The 21,217-nt window shown below is 36.6% G+C and overlaps 2 protein-coding genes across 5 annotated transcripts; one reads left to right on the top strand and one right to left on the bottom strand.

Annotated features, from left to right (window-relative positions):
* Window positions 1-1,280: 1,280 nt before the first annotated feature.
* Window positions 1,281-12,623, bottom strand: si:ch211-112c15.8 (tumor necrosis factor receptor superfamily member 1A). Of its 4 annotated transcripts, none has more exons than XM_067446373.1 (11): window positions 12,561-12,623; window positions 9,243-9,481; window positions 7,901-7,973; window positions 7,674-7,781; window positions 7,455-7,577; window positions 7,215-7,323; window positions 5,487-5,539; window positions 5,174-5,329; window positions 4,913-4,950; window positions 4,665-4,794; window positions 1,281-2,753 (listed from the first exon to the last, which is right to left on the bottom strand). In XM_067446373.1, exons 2-11 carry the CDS (start codon window positions 9,270-9,272, stop codon window positions 2,437-2,439), a joined length of 1,137 nt encoding a protein of 378 aa, XP_067302474.1. In that variant the 5' UTR covers window positions 9,273-9,481; window positions 12,561-12,623; the 3' UTR covers window positions 1,281-2,436. The 4 variants fall into 4 exon arrangements, with proteins under 4 accessions (XP_067302474.1, XP_067302472.1, XP_067302471.1 ...); XM_067446371.1 differs by having other exon boundaries at window positions 4,907-4,950; XM_067446370.1 differs by having other exon boundaries at window positions 4,907-4,953.
* Window positions 12,562-20,806, top strand: znf362b (zinc finger protein 362b). Its single transcript, XM_067446369.1, has 9 exons — window positions 12,562-12,684; window positions 14,383-14,455; window positions 14,744-14,990; window positions 15,962-16,066; window positions 17,018-17,339; window positions 17,453-17,677; window positions 17,776-17,854; window positions 18,742-18,900; window positions 18,975-20,806. The coding sequence occupies exons 2-9, from the start codon at window positions 14,393-14,395 to the stop codon at window positions 19,089-19,091; spliced, it is 1,317 nt and encodes a 438-aa protein (XP_067302470.1). The 5' UTR covers window positions 12,562-12,684; window positions 14,383-14,392; the 3' UTR covers window positions 19,092-20,806.
* The last annotated feature ends 411 nt before the right edge of the window (window positions 20,807-21,217 follow it).

A 21,217-nucleotide genomic window follows, 5' to 3' on the forward strand; every position in this document is an offset into this window, starting at 1 on the left:
ACCATGGTCAGTAAACCATTTACCAGTGGTTTTGGCACTGTGAGCAGGTGCCAGGTCGTGCTGAAAAACCAAATCTTCATCTCCATAAAGCTTTTCAGCAGATGGAAGCATGAAGTGCTCCAAAATAGCTAGCTGCATTGCCCCTGCCCTTGATAAAACACAGTGGACCAACACCAGCAGCTGACATGGCACCCCAGACCATCACTGACTGTGGGTACTTGACGCTGGACTTCAGGCATTTTGGCATTTCCTTCTCCCCAGTCTTCCTCCAGGCTCTGGCACCTTGATTTCCGAATGACATGCAAAATTTGCTTTCATCCGAAAAAAGTACTTTGGACCTCTGAGCAACAGTCCAGTGCTGCTTCTCTGGGGAATGCGGCACCTGTAGCCCATTTCCTGCACACGCGCGTCTGTGCACGGTGGCTCTGGATGTTTCTACTCTAGACTCAGTCCACTGCTTCCGCAGGTCCCCCAAGGTCTGGAATCGGTCCTTCTCCACAATCTTCCTCAGGGTCCGGTCACCTCTTCTTGTTGTGCAGCGTTTTTTGCCACACTTTTTCCTTCCCACAGACTTCCCACTGAGGTGCCTTGATACAGAACTCTGGGAACAGCCTATTCGTTCAGAAATTTCTTTCTGTGTCTTACCCTCTCGCTTGAGGGTGTCAATGATGGCCTTCTGGACAGGGTCGGGTCTGCAGTCTTACCCATGATTGCAGTTTTGAGTAATGAATCAGGCTGTGAGTTTTTAAAAGCCTCAGGAAGCTTAGCAGGTGTTTAGAGTTAATTAGTTGATTCAGATGATTAGGTTAATAGCTCGTTTAGAAAACCTTTTCATGATATGCTAAATTTTTGAGATAGGAATTTTGGGTTTTTATGAGCTGTATGCCAAAATCATCGGTATTAAAACAATAAAAGACCTGGAATATTTCAGTTGGTGTGCAATGAATCCAAAAAATATATGAAAGTTTAATTTTTATCATTACATTATGGAAAATAATGAACTTTTATCACATATGCTAATATTTTGAGAAGGACCTGTATATTAATGGCCTTCAAAGTACCATGTAGGGCTGTATATCTGCAAAATAATGAAAAATAACATGTAGCCTATTACAGTAAAGTTTTATTGTCGTTCTTTTATTGAATTGCTCAAAAAGACTCTGTGAAGTTTCTGTACACATAACTTTGACAGAACATTTAAAGAACCTTCTAAACTAAAATGCTTTTAATTTTAACAGAACATGATAATACATTTAATTTTAGCCTACATTTAACAACTGTATGTAACATGTTTTTCTTTAAAAAAAATAAATATAAAAGTATTTATTACTGTTTACTATTAGAAAAAAATATTACATTTAACAAGGCAATTCATACAGTATACTTCATATCATTAAATACAACAAAATTAAAATATTGTCACATTTATTTAATAATCACAATTAAATCACGGGTCAAGTTACGGGTTTGAGGGGTGACATTTGATTTCCTTGAGTACATACATTTCTTTGAACTGACATGGTAGTATACAAGTCTGGAAAAATGAAATAAAAATTCAGAATGCCTTTGATGTTCACTGTGGTTTAAACAGTATTCAGATAAACCTCCACGGGAGGGGAATTTCCTTGTTCAGAGGCCACATCAAATGTTTGCTGACATCACTTAATGTCAGAACTTTTCTCTTTCTGTGCAGCAAGGACTCTTTCACTGTCACATTTTGTATGCTGCTGTCAAGATGTGATACACATTCCACACATTCATCAATTATGTTTTTATTAAGGTACCAATATACACTGGTGTGAAAATGTGAGTAATACTAGCCCATGTACAATATGACTGAGAACTTAATAATAACCTTTAGCGTAAACAATATAAGCACCTATGTTTATCCTGAAAACCAGTACAGTACCTCCTTAAGTTGATAGTGGATGATAAAGGTCTGGTTTCACAGACAAGGCTTAGCCTAAGCCAATAGTAGGTCTTAGTTCAATTTAGACATTTAAGTAGCTTTTATAAACATGCCTTAAAAACATGGTGTGCATCTAGAAACAAATCAATAGCACTGACATATTTTAAGACTGTTCAAACATGCATTTTAGTCTGGGCTTAAGCCTCGTCTGCGAAACCAGGAAAATTATTATTTTTTAATTCAAAGTTAGAATAGGTCAATTATTCTTTAAATATTTATATTTGTACAATAGTAACACAAGGCAGATTCATGTGACCAAAGACAAGGATTATAAGTTATAAGCCACTGCTTTATAATTTGCGTTTATTTTACATTATGCTTAAATAAAATAACTCACAAAGATGAATATTTTTAACCATGACAGAGCGTTTCCTGTTAAAAGTACAGAAAACAGCGCATCTGCTATGCAGACTTTTAGTAAATGATTGAGAAATTTAACTGCAGCCTTCACACATGAAAAGATGGAGTCAAGATGAGGCAGATTTCATGCTTGCCTGCAGTTGCTCTAGCTTCTCTTGCAGTTCCTGGGCGCAGCCTGACAGGTTCATGTAGTGTAATGTTGAGTAGATATTCTTCAGCTTCGCTCCACTGCTCTGGCTCCACATACGTAGCATCATGTACTGCTTTTCTAGATAGGATGGGCCTGCCTCCATTTCGATTCTTTCCATCTGATCATCTGACACTGATAGCAGTCGCAGAAATTCCTTCCAGCGTGTCACAGGAATCTCTCTTATGATGGTGTAGAGCACTGGTGCTGGCCAGGACTCCTGCATCACAAGCATCACTGGGGAAATATATAGATCTGGCCTTTAGATACAGGAGTTGGATTAAACAGAGTAAAATGGTTTTAAATGTAAAAGGTCAAGAAAGCCTGAGCTTTCAGGTTAAATTTCCTGTTGATTGCTTTTGATATTTTAGTTGAAAATACTTAAAAGGTACACTTTGTAAATTGAGAATAAAAAATGTATTTGGTCTTACCCTGATTATCTTTGGTAAGCCTATTATTAAGTGTTTATGTTTTAGACAGCGGTTTGGTTTGCATGGGAAATTACATACATATTGCCCGTGGCTCTCTCGTGATATCCATACATTTGACGCATGTATGTCATGTGAGCTGCATAGGTTAGTGGTCACACAACAAGCAAGAAGGTTGACTAATCTCGAACCTCAGAGGAGTTACCCATTTTAAAAATACAAAAAACGCAGCATAGAGGAAAGTCTGTTGGCAAAAAGAGCTTGTAATAAAAGAAGAATGCAAATTGGCTTGGCTTCTTGGCGAGAGCAAAAAACGGTGAAGATGGTGTTTTTATTACTCAACAGTAAGGTATTTTATTGAACATAAACTGCTCTTTAACAGAGTTTGTTGTGAAGCATAATCTTTTTGTGAAGGGTCATTTCACTATGGTTATATCACTGTACTGGAATTTATTTTCAATGAAGTACTGTGTCTATTAATGGGTATAGCTAATGTCTTCAGCTAGTCAGCTTGCAACCCTCTCCATTGGTTATATCTCTTTAGTAGTGAATTTTTTATAATCTCTTTCTCTTTTTTTAGTTATGAGAAAGACATATCTTCATCCTCACAGTCATGCAGAGCGAAGCACAACCAAAACAATGTTCTTCAGCTAAATGCATGCAGTTTAGTTTTTTTTTTAGTTGTTGTTTTTTTTTACAACAAAAGTTACATGGTGTATATGGTGTTAATATTTGTACCTGTATAATCATAAAGCTTCTGCTAAGAATCAAAGTGCATTACAACGTAACAGTCGGTCTAGCAAACAAGACAAACACTACAACTGTTTTTTACGTTAATATAGGCCTACTGAATTCCTCTGCAGGTCATTGCCACTTCAATCTACAAAAGTCCATAAAAATAGTCCAACATACTGTGTTAAAATGAAGGATTTTTCGTATTGATTCCCTGTATTTTGAACTTTGCATTTTTTTGTGTTGTGTTTAGGGTAAAAAGAAATATATGTAAACTTGATGGAAAACGTCCTGGCAGAAAATTACCAGTACCAGTTATTCTACGGATGTACTATCAATAAGCCATAGAAAAGCTAGTTGCGTTTTTATTAAACTAGAAACAGCGAGTCCGCAGTGTGATACAAAAGACATGAGTGGACTGATATACAGTGTTTAAGCAAATATCAGACAATTGAATGCCACAATATACCAATCAGAATCAAGTGTTCCAGAGAGCCGTGTAATAAGACATTTTAACAGCAATTTTAATATGCAGTTGTATTATTCAGCATATTTTTTGTGCGCCTAGTAAAAATTTTAAAAAAATTAAGGCTATTTAATGAGAACTAAAACAAAAATCCCCCTTTTCTTTTTGTTCGTGTCTACTCTGAAAATTATCGGCTGCATTTAATCAGCCTTTTTTTGCCCTTTCAACCTAATGATGTGAGGCTCCTACCACACCACCAAGGAAGCAACTGAAAGTGTGTGAGTTATTAGAAGTTACTATCTGATCTGACAGTTCTCAGAAGTTCTTTGAAATTGATTGTGATCACCTAGTCTCAAGGCATAACATACAACTTCTCATACGCCTACATGATTGGCAAATGGATAAGACTGAAAGACTTGAAATGATCAGAAAAGGAATCACATGATTCAAATTATTTTAAAACAGAATACATATTACAGCTACATATTATTAAGTTTTGCGATATATATATATATATATTACATTTTGGGTTTCCATTTGCTATCAGGGGAACCATGATGCTCTGTAAGTCTCCACTGATGACGCTTTGTGGGTATCTGGTCACTGGTAAAGTTTTGTTAGAGGTTTCATTGCAGGCTGAGGCATATCTTTCCTTTAAAGACAAACAAATGATTATCAAGGTCCCGCTTGTCACTTAACATGTCAGAGATCATGGAAAAAATAATCCTCAAAACAAAAATTCAAAAACAGAAAAAAACACACACACAAACCGTTGGAATGGGAATGTTGATTCCATCTTTAGGTTGATCTGCTAAAACAAATACAAATTTCCCTATAAATTACATAATAACATAATTCAGATCTTCTAAATTGATGTGCATTTCCAACTTTAAGAAAACACTCTGTCTCAAACCATAAAATGAACAGCAACAAAACTTTAAAAACCTTTTCTTTGTAATGAATGAAGGCCCCATTAAAGGAATAATAAACTTAATTTAATCAAAATTAAGTGCATGTGAGAGTATATGAACCTGGTTGAATGGGATTGTTTGGATGATTGGCAACATGCAAGGTTTTGGATTGGCAGCAAAGGCATTTCCATCCACATAACCAGATGAGAAGACAGAAAAGGCCACCCAATAAGGCCACAATGATGAGAAACACCAGCAACAGAGGGTGAGGTAATTCTAAAATCACACACACACACACACACACACACACACACACACACACACACACACACACACACACACACACACACACACAATAATAATAATAATAATAATAATAGTATTTCTTACTTGTATATTATACTTATAAGTGCATGTTATGATTTTATGATACCTGGTTCAACTGGGGTACAAAAAGATTTACAGGACTCATTCTTGCAGCTAAACCTGAAACAAATTACATTAAGCAATAGGACAAATAAGATTTAATGTGCCTTAAATCACTTTCATGACAACTATTTGCAAAATGTAGGCCTTACTATAAAATAACTAACATAGCTTATAAAACTATTTATTCTATTCTTCAGTTAATGGCTTCAAAGCGAATAACGAATTCTACCGAATAAATAATAGGAAAATATTCAGCAGACACAACAGGTGAGCCAGAGGATAGCATTGCATTGGAGCTACATAAACCTCTAAAATCACTACACAATAACGAATGTGAAGTGAGTTACTATATGAATGAAACAAGCAGCTCGCGATAGCAAACCTAGGCTATATGGGCACGTCGACGTCATTGTGCGTCTCTCAGAAATCAGGGATTTGACAAGTGAGATATCAACTAAACTAGGCTACATCATGCAAATGTTCTAGCACTTTGAGATTTTGTTTAATATAAAGTGCATTATAAATAAAATGTATTATTATTATTATTATTATTATTACTATTTGATATGTCTATTTCAATTTTTAAGCCTTGTATAATGGGATACATGAATTCGAGTAACCGTTATTAATTAAATGAGCACAGCTCGATCGCAAATAAAAATACTGCATGTTTTTATTTATAATTTGGGTGTGTTTTAATGTTTGAGTCTGCATTCGTCATTCACATGAACTTAAGTTAGTTTGGGCAAATGAGGACATTCATTAGGTTAAACTACTCCATGTCCACCTATTGAAAAATAAATAAATATAAAAATTACTATCTGATTACCAACACACAACTATTGATCAGTGATGTTGCCACGACAACACAGCTAACTGGCAATGTTACAAAATTATGTTTTGACAACAAATCCAGGAATTTCACTTTTCCATTTTCCAGTGCCACAACTTAACTAGTTATGTCGCTACAACGAAAGACCTTTAACATTTAGTATACTTTTTTTTTAATTAGAAGCAATACATTATTATTATTATAACAATTATACATAATACTTATTTTATGAATTATACAAGACATAGCTATTTGTTGAATGAAATCTATTAAGGGAACATAATTCAATTTAAAACGGGCTACTTGTATAATTTGACGAACGTCCGGTTAAAGCTAAAGCTAAAGCTAAAAGCTAAAGTTAAAGCTGTTTTCTCTTTGAACATGTGACGTCTGGCATAAGCCAACATGACCCGCTGAGTTGAGTCTGAGCTGAATCGAACTGGGGTCTCCGGCGTGGGAGGTTTGCACGCTACTTTGAACAAGGACGCTATGGACAGCAGCAGCAGCAGCGCAGCCTCTAGCTCAGTCGCAACTCGAGTCGCTAGCGTGCCCCTTGAGGCCAGGGCAGTGAGGTTTACACGCACAGCTCTAACTGGCCTACGTTTCATCTGGATTTAATTTCAGATACAGATACAACTACTTTTGAGACTTTGACAGATATTGGCTCTGCACCCCTAGTAGGCTAAACACTCAGAAATGCAGGAAATTCTAATGCTGATGTTTGCTAAACCTTATGTACAGGAAAACCACAACCCATTAACCTACATGCTAAAGCCAGCCTAGAATAATCAAACCAAAACTTTCAAAAATTCGTATTATCCACAAATAGTCATTTATCAAAAAACTATCAAGATTTATCCAACAGGAAGTACAGACAAAAGTGAATATTCGACCACATACTTGACACAACTTTGGCATTGTCCACCATCAAGAAAATAGCCATTCTGACAAGTTACTGTTGTGGTTTTAACGGTTGTTAGTTGGTTACATTTCTCTTTACAGTTCAAACCTGAGTGACAGATAAGAGAAAAAACAATATTCAGTCAAAGTTTCCTGGCCACAAGTTCAGCATTTTTTTAAATTACAATAGAAAGCATAATCTGTCCCAAAAGTTTGTAACTTTCTTTTAGTGGTACTTACATTCTGTGCAGTTTTGGCAATGGTCACAGGGTACACAAAATCGATCATGTCTGTAAAACCCAGGTTTACAACCGCAGACTCGGTCCTTTTTTGATGTGCAGTCGGTGTCAATATCTTCATGAGCTGTAAAACCATAACTGCTTGATTCTTATATTCAGATTTAAAGGTTATCCTGCACAATTACAAAAATGACAGATATTCTGATTCTAGTTTACTTACCAGCCCTATCACAATCCCTACATCTGATACATACTTTCAATTTATTTGCAAATTCCGTGAAATAATTGTCCGCACACTCCTCACAGTAATTTCGTTTTTTGTAAAATCCTGCAAAGTAATAGGAAAGAATACCTATTCAAGAGAGGTGGAGGTCCATCTTTTTTATGCGTTTCACTGTGGTCTTATTATTACTTTTATTTTAACCAGTAGGGGGCACATCTGTTTACCTGGTGAACAGTTTCCATTTATCATGGGTCTTCTTGTACTTTGGCAATGGGAGGCTACAAATAGTATAAACACCTGAAATAAAGACAATTAACTGCATTATCAAATAAAAAAATAATATAAAAACAATATCTGAACAGTGGTTTATTAAAGCAGTGTTTTTTTTTTTTTTTTTTGTAAATGTTAATATATAAAGATACTTTGTGAGAAATACAGACAACACATTACATATACATTGACATATCAACAATGTTTCTCCTGAAATAAAAGACAGACTTCAGAGCTGGCAAATTAATGTGAGATTATTCAAAGGATTTTTTTTTTTTTTTTTTTGTAATATACTGTAATATCTGACTAGCAAATTTGTGAACAGTTTGAGACATTGTCGAGATTAATTGTAATTAATGTCATGCTTTTCGGTAATTACATCAATTTAAGTAATCTCTTGACAGAAACACATCCTTAAAGGGATAGTTCACCCACAAATGTTCACCCTCATGTTGTTCCAAAACTGTACGAGTTTCTTTTTTCTGTTGAACACAAAAGAAGATATTTTAAAGAATGTTGGTAATTCATTTTTCCTACTGGAAGTCTAACACCAACTGTTTGATTACCAAGATTCTTTAACATATCTTCTTCTATCAGAAGAAAACTCATACAGGTTTTGAACAACTTGAGGGTAAGTGATGACAAAATGTTAATTTTTGTGTGAACTATCCCTTTAAAAAATAAATACAGACAGAAAGATTCCTTGAAAGTTATCCACATCTTAATTTGAATGATCGAATTAATTGTATCTCTTTTTAAATAGTTCCTTCTACCACACCCTTTTCAATCCATGCTGTTTTGCATTGAAACCTTAAACCCTCAGTCTTAAAGACCCACATACGATTTAGGCATTAGAAATAGCTTGTAATTATCTTATATTTTTAAATAATATACCTTTACCAAATATAATTTGTGTTATTTATTAAATATATTATATATTATGCACAACGTGCAACTGATAGCAAATATCTACCGCTACTTAGCCATGATAATTTAACATAAAAGCCTGCATTGTTAAATTACATATATTTGTTATTTACAATGAGGTTAACAAAACCAGTCGCAACAGCATGTATCCAAATTAAGACTGGTCATTGCAACAGGGTTGTGGTTACTGAGAAGTTATTTCTCAACCACCTTTAATCCGAAATGGAAGAAATAACAGTTGAAACTAACAGCATGAGATACAAACATTTATAATAAGGAAAGATAGCAACTATAGCACAACATGTCTGAGGGAAAGGTTAGGGTTAGGAAAAGCAAGGACAGCATTGCTGGTAAAAATCGAGGACTTACCAAACCAAAACACAGCATTGACACAGTCATGATGAGATGTCCAGTTTCAGCTAAAGAGGCATGAATGGCGAGTAATAGTATGATTTGAATTCATAGACTTACAACCTGATAAAAACATTAAATATTCCAACTCCGCTTCATGTCAGCATTTGTGGCATCCTCCTTCTGCTTCACTCTAGCAGAGCATCTGCTCAGACAGGAAGGTGAGTAACCAACCCAGAAAGCTTTATGTACAAGATCTAAGAGCAGGTGACAAATGAGAAACAATAAAACACGTCAGACCAATAAACTCAGTGTGGTATGGTTGAAAATTTGATCATTTATAAAGTCTGTCATTTGGTTAATATGCATTACTTAACTGAATTGTAAACTATAACACAATCCATAACCTAATTAAAAAGTTGACATGAATAACCAAATCACGTTTTAAAACGATGTAATTTGAGGATAATTCAAAAATATCCTCAGTAAACTATTTATGAATACATTTTTTATTTGATATAGTAAAACTAGTTTGTTCTTTTCTCACATACTTTCAATAGAGTTAAATGCTATATTGTAGCTAAGCAAAGAAGACTAAATTAGTACTCCTGTATCTTTATCGCCACTAAGGTCATGTAAACATGTTGTGGGCTGATTGCTTCTTGGTCTAGCTCGTTGTAGTTTGGTATCTGCTTCAGGTCTAAAATGTGCTTCATGTGAAAACATTTATATATTTTTGATACGAATCTATAATTCAATGACTCATCCACAGTTCACTTGTCGCCACCTAACCTACTCTACCACCACAAGCAAAGTGATACAAACAGCGAAGAGTCGGAACGGCAATCAGATTCGAGAACCCGAACTAAATGGTGTAAATTGTGTAAAAGTTTTTATTTGAATCTAAATATTATTTCACATCACTGAATCAACCTAAATACATTATTTTGCACTAATAATACAAATTTAAAAGTAGAGATTGTTCTTTTATGCTATAACTTCAGATTACCACTGTGATTAAGGGGAATATAACCTTACCTCTTGTATGTTTGAACCTGTCATGTGCAGATTACTAGCCCAGTACTGAACTACAACAAACACACCAAGCCTGTAGGCATGACTAAATGTCAGTGAGGATGCATTTTATTTAAAGGGTTCCTGAATTGAGAAATCAACTTTCCCTTGAACTTTTGATATATAAATAAAAGGTCATGGTAATTTAAGAAAATCCTGTAAGTTTCAGAGCTGAAAACAAAGAAAAGTTTTTATTGATACCAGGCCCAGCAAACCAGAGATATTTTAAAATCTGCCAGGCTGTGCGAGTGTGAGAAAACACTGCATCAAACAACGCCTGATTTTGTAGCCACCCTCACCGACTCGTGCCTGACATAACATAGGCCTACACAGAGCTTAACCAGATCCAACTTCAGGCAGCAATATACATCCCGCATAAGCTTAATTTTGGATTCCAATATTATGTATGCATGGACGAACTGCATGTTTAATGAATATCCAGCTCACGTGGGGAATAAATATGTTCCTTAATTTCAGCCATCTCACGTTCAATGTCCGTAATAGCTGATAATAATATACATTGTCATTTTAAATCTAGCTTTACAAGCTTTTTGATTATGCTAGTGCTCTTTTCTGTCGTTGTTAATTACCTCTTTAGTAAACCTATACATAACCAGCAAAAGCAGCACAGCTTGAATCTCTTCCATACTCGTTATACATTTTTTTACAGTCTATTTTTCACCATGTAACCGACTTGACCGATTACTTTTAAGTGTGTGTCCTTACATGACGTGACAGCGCGCGCCACGCTCATGTTGATAAGAGAGGAAAGTTCATTTTTCTGAGGGGTAAACTTTCCGTAAGTTATGAAGATTATGTTGGAATAATGACACAGCATATATTGCCCCAGGCAGTTTTTACTTTAACTGCGCCTGACAGAAGAATTGATTTTTTTCTGAGAAGATTATTACACTTTACAACAAATAAATAGCTTATATAATACTGTATTAGTCCTGGTGGCCGTTAAAAGTAGCTATGGCTACAGTTAACACATTCCAGCTGGTGGAGAAAACAGCGTTGACATTTTTGATGGGGCAGACAAACTGCATGTGACAAAATGATTGCGATTGAAAGGCATCACATGTTAACACCAGATCGGTTTAGATAACGTCACATGTAAACAATCCACTAAATCTTTCAATCGGAATAACAAAATAAGTGTGCTTGTAAACGTGGCTAGTGTCGCGCAAAAATTATTACCATCCGTCACTGACTTGGAGGAGCAGTTGCGCGCAGTCCTACATCACCGGACTAATTTGCCTAATCTTCACGGAACTTTAGATCGCGGTGGAAACGCAGACATTTGCAGGTCTGGGGGGAGAAAAGTTCCTGTAAAAAAAGCTCCTGGTACAAATTGTCCCAGGTAATTTTGGTGGAAAAGGGGCTCATGTTAATTTTTTTCCCGTTCCTTGTCGTTTGTTTGTTATTTTCACTTTATTTTTTCGAGACATCCACTCTTGCATTGCGTTTTTGTGCATTTTGTTGGTGGAGCAATGAAGGAAGGGGTGTCTGTTTGGGCTGATTTTAAATAGAGTGGGGCAGGTATGACATCACTTTGTAGGCCAATCGGCAGTTAGCATCACACTGGTTTCCCTGAAAAAAAAAATCTGATTTTTCTATAGGCTTTTTAACCATCACAAAAACTAGCTTTGTGATCAACAAAAGTTTATGATACTTGCACGTTTTAACCATCAAGATAATCAACACCCGGGTGAACTGCGGTGCAAGCACGTGTGTGCCGAACCGTGGATGAAGAACAGTGGGGAACGATTTTTTACCGAGAACCATTATACCTCTAGGTAATACTGATGTATTTTATGTCGTAGAATAGACGTGAAAGTGTCTTGAGCTTATGTTAACCCACAGACTTTATTTCAGCCATAACCAAAATCCCATTTTAAAAAACATCGACTTCATGGACAATAGAAACGGAAATGCTAAAATTCTAACCCACTTCCGCGCTTTGGCTTACAATTTTCAAATCAGAAATTGCTTACTGCACCTTTAAATTGACCAAAACAACCACAGTCTCCTAAATTAGCTACTATGGCATTTAATTGGGTTAACTTGCTAATTAAATGCCTTTACGTTAATATATATATTTTTCCTCTGTCATAAATAAAAGCACACTGCACAGAGCTAAAACAGACGGAGATGCCTCATGCCTGCCCAACTACTTTAGCCTAAACGCAATAATCAGTGCTAAACAAAACCGCCTCAGATGAAGGCTAAAATTAGAGATTTTGGTGTCCTGTAAGTTACCAGAAGTGAACAGCCTGACCCGGAAGCTGTGCTGTCTGGAGGCGCATAGAGAACATCCAGCCTCTTCACTGCTTTAATAAAGCCTCTCCTGCGAGAAAAAAACACTCTGACATCGATATAAAAGGTTTGTGCGCTCATATCGTCTTTTTCCTTTTGCCCACACTGAGCTATCGTGCACATTACTGCATTGTACGACAGATAACTGTTCGACAGGAGCGATTTATCGCCTTTGATCTACCACAGGTTGCACAAAGCGACATATAACATTATAAATGGCATTATCTGAATGCATTGCACATGCATGTACCAATGATTTAAATGTGCATTTGCTATAGCGCTGTTATAAAGCGATCGGGACGGCAGATGTTGTAAAAAAAAATTACACAGCCGTGCGGAGCGTTTCACCAATTGTAAGACATTTTTGCACGGCATGGTTGTCGGAAGTGTCAGTTTTTTTCAAGGGGGCCGGGCAATTCAAAGGTGCTTTTCTTCATAAACAAACACGCACGCACACACACACACAAACCTATAACCACAAACAACTCGTTGATCGATCGGTTCCTTCCTAAAATAAATGCACCGACTCGAGTGTGAATTTTTGGGTTCTGCAGAATATGGCGTCCTTATGAAAATATAACAGGCTGCCATTTTTGTTTTTTTTTCTTTTGTCTGAAATGTTTTTGGGGAAATTGTGCAGGAATTAGTCGGAGGCTCTGTGTGATCAGAAACCGAGATAACCGTGTACAGCAGCTGTCTGGGGAAATCAAATCACAAAAGTTTTGTGACTGTTGTTTTCCAAGAAGCGTCAGGATTTTTTTCTGCTACTATAGGTCTCGGGGATCGGTTGAATTTTGTCACTTATTAAAATATTGATAATAATGCTTTGAGACCTTAAAGGAAATTCAGATGTTTACCATGTTACTCAAGTCAAATAGGGCCTATCACATGGCAAATTCTCAACACTTCATTTGAGCTGACTCCAGTAATTTAACAGAACAAAAACGACTTCAAGGTCAGAAATTGGTCAAAAATAACTGTCTATTATCCACCACAGTCATACAATAAATAAATGCACTTATCAAGCAAGCTTCTCACATTAGAAAATCCAAAATTAATTGATTTTGGTTTATAGTACAGTGACAAGTAATTATGGCATTTTTTTTTTTTTTTTTAGAAAATCTAGTTAAACGCTGAATTTATGTACAGGAAACAAGTTGCTTTAGTCAGCACTCGGCAGTGCACGGCATTTTGGCAACGCTTAAAGGAACAGTTCACGCCTAAATAGAACGTCATCATTTACTCACCGTCATTCCTTTCCAAACCACTATGACTAACTTCTGTGGAACACAAAAGGCAGCATGACAGCCTCAGTCACCATTGACTTTCATTATAAGGAACAAATACATTTAAAAATAACAAAAACATGTGAGACAGATTTGTTATTTTCACAGATTTGTTATATATAAGTTGTGAAGAGCTGAAACAAGCATACAATCATATCACATACAGTTGAAATAAATGAATATAGATCTTAGACTGAAACCAATAAACACCTTAAGTAAAGACCTGAGGTTTCAGGTTTATATTTTTAAAATTTGCATTATATTATAGATACTGCACTGGTCTATATGCTATTATGTTGTCATTCAATTACTAAAATGTCCAAAAAATATAAAGCTAAAATAAATGATTTATTTACATGCTATTAGTTCAAAATTGACTTTCATTGCTAGACTCTATTTGTCTTATGAATGCCGAGATTTAGTTTTAGGCTGATGTGGGATTTTAACCTGTTATATGTGATTTGACCCTCACTCTGTAGTATTAGAAGGATGGCAGAGCCTCGATTCAATAATCCATATTTCTGGCCACCACCTCCCTCCATGCCTGGTCAAGTGAGTATTGTGTTTTATAAGAGTTGCCTGACATACACTAGTGTTTTTCAGTATATAGTGGTTACTTGTGACATACTGTACTTTTCACTACTGATCGAAACTGTGTCATTTAGTGATTGTTTAAGAAAGCATGCCAATATGCATGTTTGCAAATCTGTACAAACCAATGTGGTTTGCCAAAGTGGGCCCCGAAACCTTGATAAAAGTTTCCCTCCATATTTTGTTCAGTTGGTTTAGCGTTTCATGTCACTCGATGTCCTGTCAAACTTAACCGATGACTTTTTACAGCTGGATAACCTGGTTCTAATCGACAAGATCAAAGAGCAACTGATGGCAGAAAAGATTAGACCTCCGCATTTGCCGCCCACCACTGTTCCCTCTCAGCAGACCCTGCTGGTGGCCTCTCCACCTTCAGATGGTGGGCAACACGTGATGTCTCTCCCCAAGCTGCAGCAGGTGCCGGGTCTTCAGGCCCATAATTCATCTCAGCCTGACATCGCCCTGCACGCCCGACCAGCATCAAGCACCATAGCAGGTACTGATAGCCCTTTACATTTAAAGGGTTAGTTTATCCAAAAATGAAAATTCTGTCATTAATTCCTCACCCTCATTTCATTCCAAACCCGCAAGACCTTCGTTTATCTGCAGAACACAAATGAAGATACTTTTTATGAAATCGGAGAGCTCTGACTCCTCCATAGACAGCAATATAATTAATACTTTCAAGCCCCTGAAAGATAGTAAAGACACGGTTAAATAGTCCATAATAAAATATATTAAAATATATTATTAATATATTATTAAATAATTTTACTAAACTGCTTCATTAATATTTCATTAACAAATACTTATTAATATTTAATTAAGTCATGTGGTCCAACTCATATGCAGAACAAAATATCAGTACTTTTGTTATATTTTTAAATGAATAATTCATAATATTTGTAAAAAAAATAATAAAAAAATGAACACACACACACACACACACACACACACACTCGTCTGGTTCACTATCTTTGTGGGGACTCTCCATAGACGTAATGGTTTTTATACTGTACAAACTATACATTATATCCTCCTACACTGCCCCTGCCCCTAAACCTACCCATCACAGGAAACATTCTGCATTTTCACTTTCTCAAAAAAACTCATCCTGTATGATTTATAAGCCTTTTGAAAAGTGGGGTCCGCTGACTGGTTCCCACAATGTAGGTAATCTCAGGTTTTACTATCCTTATGGGGACGTTTGGTCCCCACAATGTAATATAAACAAGGGCACACATATACACAAACACACACACATACACATATATATATATTTTATAAGTATATTTATACTACAAATAAATGTAACTTATCAAAACCATGAAACAAGCATAAAGAAAAAGTGTACATTTCTACCAATTTGGCACGTTTTTTAAAAGAAAAACATTTTGTTTCTTTTTTATGGACACTAATTCATTGACCCTGTAATGACATACATGCTGTTTTCTTACATTATTCCAGAGCTTAGTATTGATGACAAGTCTGCGGTAAAGGCAAAGGGATTATGGGAAGACTGGCATATGCGACAAGCAGTGGACCAAGCCTCCAGAGCAAACCATCGCTCAGGTGGAAGACATGAGTGTATTAACAAAAGTTATATTAAAGGACAACTCCGGTGAAAAATGAACCTAGGGGTAATTAACAGATGGTTACCGAAGTAGCTCATTCTCTGGGATGCGTTTTCATGAAAATTGAATGTAAAGAGTTTTATCTAGTTAAAACCACTAACAAGGCTCAATATAGCCTCACACTAACACGGTAGCATAATAAGGGTCCCTACATGCAAACCGAAGCATTGAGAACTTTTTTAGTGTACTAAGAGTTTAATAAAAAGATACTTTATAAAGACATTACATTATGTATATACAGACAAGAGCCAACTTGGAATACAGTCTCGACCAGTCGAGCCACAAACGCTGTGCTAATTGAGGTGGTCGATTGGAATTAAGTTTGTGAAAACTATTTACATGGAAATGCATGAATTATATCTGTTTATTAAAATATATGGTTGACTAACTTTCTTCCGGAAACAACAGACCATATGAGATTCCAAGTCGCAGTTCATCACTTAGCGCAGCATTCGTGGCTCGCCTGGTCGAGACTGTTTTCCAAGATGGCTCTCGTCTGTATATGCGTAATGTACTGTCTTCATAAAGTATCTTCTTATTAAACTGTTTGTACACTTACAACGTTCTCAATGCTTCGGTTTACATGTAGGGACCCTCATTATGCTACTGTGTTAGTGTGAGGCTATTTTGAGCCTTGTTAGTGGTATTAACTAGCGATTTAATTTTACTTATCCTATGCCCCATATACTAACGTAATAACTTAAGCTAATCTGTTTTTTTAGATAAAACTCTTTACATCCAATTTTCATGAAAACTCATCCCAGAGAACTATCTACTCGGTAACCATGTGTTAATTACCCCTCGGATCGTTTTTCACCGGATTTGTCCTTTAAGTTACGATTTGCCATAGACAAGTTGGTAAAATCTTCTTTTTGATGTTCAAAAATAGGTCTCACGCTGTCATCACGCACAGACAGCCACAACACTTCTGAGGCTATAACTCCTACCACCCCGACATCTAGCAGTCAGAACCGCTTAGGCGGTGCACCTTCCTTAAACACCATTTCCAGCCTTGCCAGCGGTCCTGGCATGGAGCACATGAAAAGTGGAGGTTTGATGGGGATGCTGGGACCACAGCCCAAAGCTCCACGGGGCCGCAAGAAGATTAAAGCAGAGAGCAACACGGGTCCCTTGCTGGTGTTGCCCTACCCGCTTCTGGCCTCAGGCCCTGACCAGGCAGTTACCATCGCCAAAGAAGGAAAAACATACAGGTCATTGTCAAAAATAAGTCATATAATTTACGACCTGTATTACATCTCATATTACACTTAAGCTTTAATTGTAGTAATTAGCTAGTTTTTGTTTTTGTTTGCGTTTCATACAGGTGTAAAGTGTGTCCGCTCACTTTCTTCAACAAGTCAGAGATGCAGATTCATTCCAAGTCCCACACGGAGGCCAAACCTCACAAGTGCCCTCACTGTTCCAAGTCCTTCGCCAACGCCTCATACCTAGCACAGCACTTACGCATTCACTTAGGCATTAAGCCCTACCACTGCTCCTATTGTGAGAACTCTTTTCGCCAGTTATCACACCTCCAACAGCACACCAGGTCAGCAAAACTCACAATACAGCTTGTAACCGTAATTGAAAATGATAAAAAACAGTTTAGAGTTCCTTAGAGTGTTAACATATCTGTTTGCTTTTAAGGATTCATACTGGTGACAGACCATATAAATGTGGCCAACCTGGTTGCGAAAAGGCATTCACACAACTCTCAAACCTACAGGTGAGGACAGCTAAAAGATAAGGCCTTTTAAAGATGAAAATTACATTGTACAAATGTAAAATGTATACACAAACACACACACACACACACACACACACACATACACACCGATCAGGTGAAGTGAATAATACTGATTATCTCTTCATCACGGCATCTGTTAGAACATTTTGTCCTCAAAGTTGATGTTTTGGGCAAGTGTAAGGACTTGAGTGAGTTTGACAAGGGCCAAATTGTGATGGTTAGATGACTGGGACAGAGCATCTCCAAAACGGCAGCTCTTGTGGGTTTTCACGGTCTGCAGTGGTCAGTATCTATCAAAAGTGGTTTAAGGAAGGAATAGTGGTGAACCAGCGACAGGGTCATGGGTGGCCAACATTGCTTTGGGCAATGTTCTGCTGGAAAACCTTGGGTCCTGCCACCCATGTAGCTGTCCCAAAATCCCATTAATCCCATGTAAACACTGAATGATCATTATTGATTATTGATATTTGTTGTTATATTTCAGTTCTTCTAACCCTAATTAATGGAGTGTGTAGCTTTTCATTTCTTTAACAACCATGTAGGAAGACACTTATTGGCGATATTCCAGGATGACAATGTGAAGATTCATCTGGCTCAAACTGTGAAAGAATGGTTGAGAAGGAGCACGAAGAATAATTTTTGCACATGGATTGGCACCTCTGAGTCCACACCTTAAATTCATTGAAAGTCGACTTTACAGAATGCTTAACTCTTAAACCGTCAATACAAAATCTTTTGCAACCAAAAATTGATGCACCTCTTGATGGAAATAAATGTTGCGGTTTTATTTCCATCAAGAGGTACATCAATTTTCAGTATTTTTTTATTACCATCTTAATTTTCCCCCTTATTTATTTCCTGTTTAGTCTCACCAGAGACAACATAACAAAGACAAGCCATACAAATGTCCAAACTGCTACCGAGCCTACACAGACTCAGCCTCCTTACAGATCCATCTCTCCGCACATGCCATCAAGAACGCTAAATCGTACTGCTGCAGCATGTGTGGCCGCGCATACACCTCAGTGAGTACCGATCCTCCTCAACATATGGGAAAATATCTCTCGTCATATTATAAAACCATCTTGTGTTTTTTCAGGAGACCTACCTTATGAAGCACATGTCCAAACACACCGTGGTGGAGCATCTCGTCAGCCACCATTCCCCACAGAGAACAGAATCTCCCAGCATCCCAATACGCATTTCACTTATTTGAGCTTCCTCCCTCACGTTCCTCTTCCACGAAAAGGTATTTTGTTCACCGTGATGGTCTTCCGTTGAGAAAAAAAGAAGAATGTGATGAGACCTCGGAGGACATTTGAGTCTGGTATTGTCTTTACCCCTTTAGCTCTTAGCGACGTTAAGCCTACAGGCCACAGACTCGACAACTGCTGTCTGAACTGAATTGATCAATTCAACTACAGACAACAGTCTAAAAGGATTTGATTGATTATTCCAAAAACAGAATGTCACAATTGTGATCACTTTAACATTTTGTTTCAAAGGTGTGTAAGGGAGACCTCCAAAGATACTCTTTAAGCACTTTTTCAGCCTTGTGGTTTCGCTCAAAGTAAAAATGAATCTTTTCAGAATGGGAGCAGCTTCTCGCTTTGGGCAGCTATGAGAGTTCAACCTTAGTTTTAGAAAGTCAGACGGATTTTGTGGGTTTCCGTCTCCACTTCTACTCCTTGTTGTTTGTTTAACCGGGATATTGTGTTATTTTACTGTGGATGTGACACTTCCACGTTTAAGCTTGTATTATCCTTTTATAAGGGGTATTAGGTCATGGTTGAGAAATTGAAAGTGAGTTCTGTATGCCGTGGTATGGCACAGTTGAGGTCCATTTATTTGTGGATTTTATGAGAATGGGTCATTGCCTCAGTGTGTTTACACTGGCAGAGGATATCCAAATAAGGAATTGTAAAATAAAGTCCCCCAGACGATTTGTTTACATAAAAGAGGGTCAAAAAGATATGACGCTCTCTAAAATAATGGCTTGCGTTATTTGCATCATAGATGTTTTACTAGTTTCACTTTTTCAGACAAGGCCTTTTTTGTTGTGCAAAGCAAATGCCATATCTTTTAATCACAGTATTTTGAGGAAAAAAGTGTCCTTTATTGTAATTTTTTAAATTAAATGGCATAATTGCATCATGCCAATGTCCATCAAATGGATTTTTGTTTTGATGTAACAGAAGAAGTGTCACATGGGATCAGTGCTGTTAACTGAATCACACGTTTAGGGTGTAACATGACCTCTAAACTCTAAACTGTTAAGTGTTAATTCCCTCTATTCTTCCCCAGAAAAGCGATACAAAAGCACCTTGAGACATTAACTTAACACCGATGGTTAGCTGAAAGTTTTCATGGGTTTTTTAGATTGATATAATCTAATTGCAATGGCCTATTTTTTAAAGAAAATGTTTTTATTTGTCAAATTGGAAGTTTGTACACCAAAACATCAGTAATGGTGTTTAAAGAAAATATAAAGTCAAACATTTTATTTTGAATGTAGTCGCGTTCATTTCCACCAGTGCATTTCTGTTACATAAGTTCATAAAACAACTTAAAAAAAAAAAAAAAAACATCCGGTATGTTTAAGCAAAGCCAGCATACAAGCTGATAAAAGATGCATTTAACAGTAGTGGGCAGCAGTTAAAAATGTTACTAACTGGGTTAAAGCAAACTTGGTCTATTGAATTATTCTAGCCAAATTTGATCATATGTGATCATACTTGCCATATGTGATTTAAGTGATGTCAACAGGGCACAACACTGCAGCTCTACAACATTCATTACTTTTGTGGTCATTCATACCAGTCATTTGTTAAGCTTATTGTGTTCAATTCATGTATATTTAGGAAACTTTTTTTTGTTTGTTTTTTCATTTGTCTGTCTGTTTGCAAAGGACCAAGTTGTTGCTCTCAAATGCTCTCAAAATTCCCCTATATATATATATATATATATATATATATATATATATATATATATATATATATATACCAGGGGTTTTCTAACTTTATGATGCCAATGACCGCCATGTATGATGGTTTTATGAGGGACCTCCTTCCTAAAATCCATCTATGTATTTATGTATGGAAAAAACACTATTTATTGAACAGTTTAAGTAAGTGTGACATTATAGATACAACAGATTGTTTCCAAACTGAAATTGGCTAAATACATAATGTTGGACGAATAAACCTGGAGAAAAATTTTAATTAATAAAAAAGTATTTGTATAAGCAACTTTCGCAATAAATGTATGTAAGCAGCTTACGTACTGCGTTAAGAATACTGCCTTACAACTCCAACTGCAGTGAGCAAGATAAAGGGGACTACA

Source organism: Pseudorasbora parva, chromosome 6, assembly GCF_024679245.1.
Source record: "Pseudorasbora parva isolate DD20220531a chromosome 6, ASM2467924v1, whole genome shotgun sequence".
Classification (NCBI taxonomy): Eukaryota; Metazoa; Chordata; class Actinopteri; order Cypriniformes; family Gobionidae; genus Pseudorasbora; species Pseudorasbora parva.

What these genes read in the sequence shown, in the direction of transcription:
- si:ch211-112c15.8 (XM_067446370.1), bottom strand. Translation starts at nt 9,272, where the DNA reads ATGACTGTGTCAATGCTGTGTTTTGGTTTG. An exon ending in CAATGCCAAAGTTGTGTCAA is followed by an intron (nt 5,540 to 7,214) that starts GTATGTGGTCGA and finishes AATTTGTTTCAG; the next exon opens with GTTTAGCTGCAAGAATGAGT. An exon ending in AGCAAATGGAAACCCAAAAT is followed by an intron (nt 2,754 to 4,664) that starts GTAATATATATA and finishes ATATTTCCCCAG; the next exon opens with TGATGCTTGTGATGCAGGAG.
- znf362b (XM_067446369.1), top strand. Translation starts at nt 14,393, where the DNA reads ATGGCAGAGCCTCGATTCAATAATCCATATTTCTGGCCACCACCTCCC. An exon ending in CTCCCTCCATGCCTGGTCAA is followed by an intron (nt 14,456 to 14,743) that starts GTGAGTATTGTG and finishes GACTTTTTACAG; the next exon opens with CTGGATAACCTGGTTCTAAT. An exon ending in GTGGCCGCGCATACACCTCA is followed by an intron (nt 18,901 to 18,974) that starts GTGAGTACCGAT and finishes GTGTTTTTTCAG; the next exon opens with GAGACCTACCTTATGAAGCA.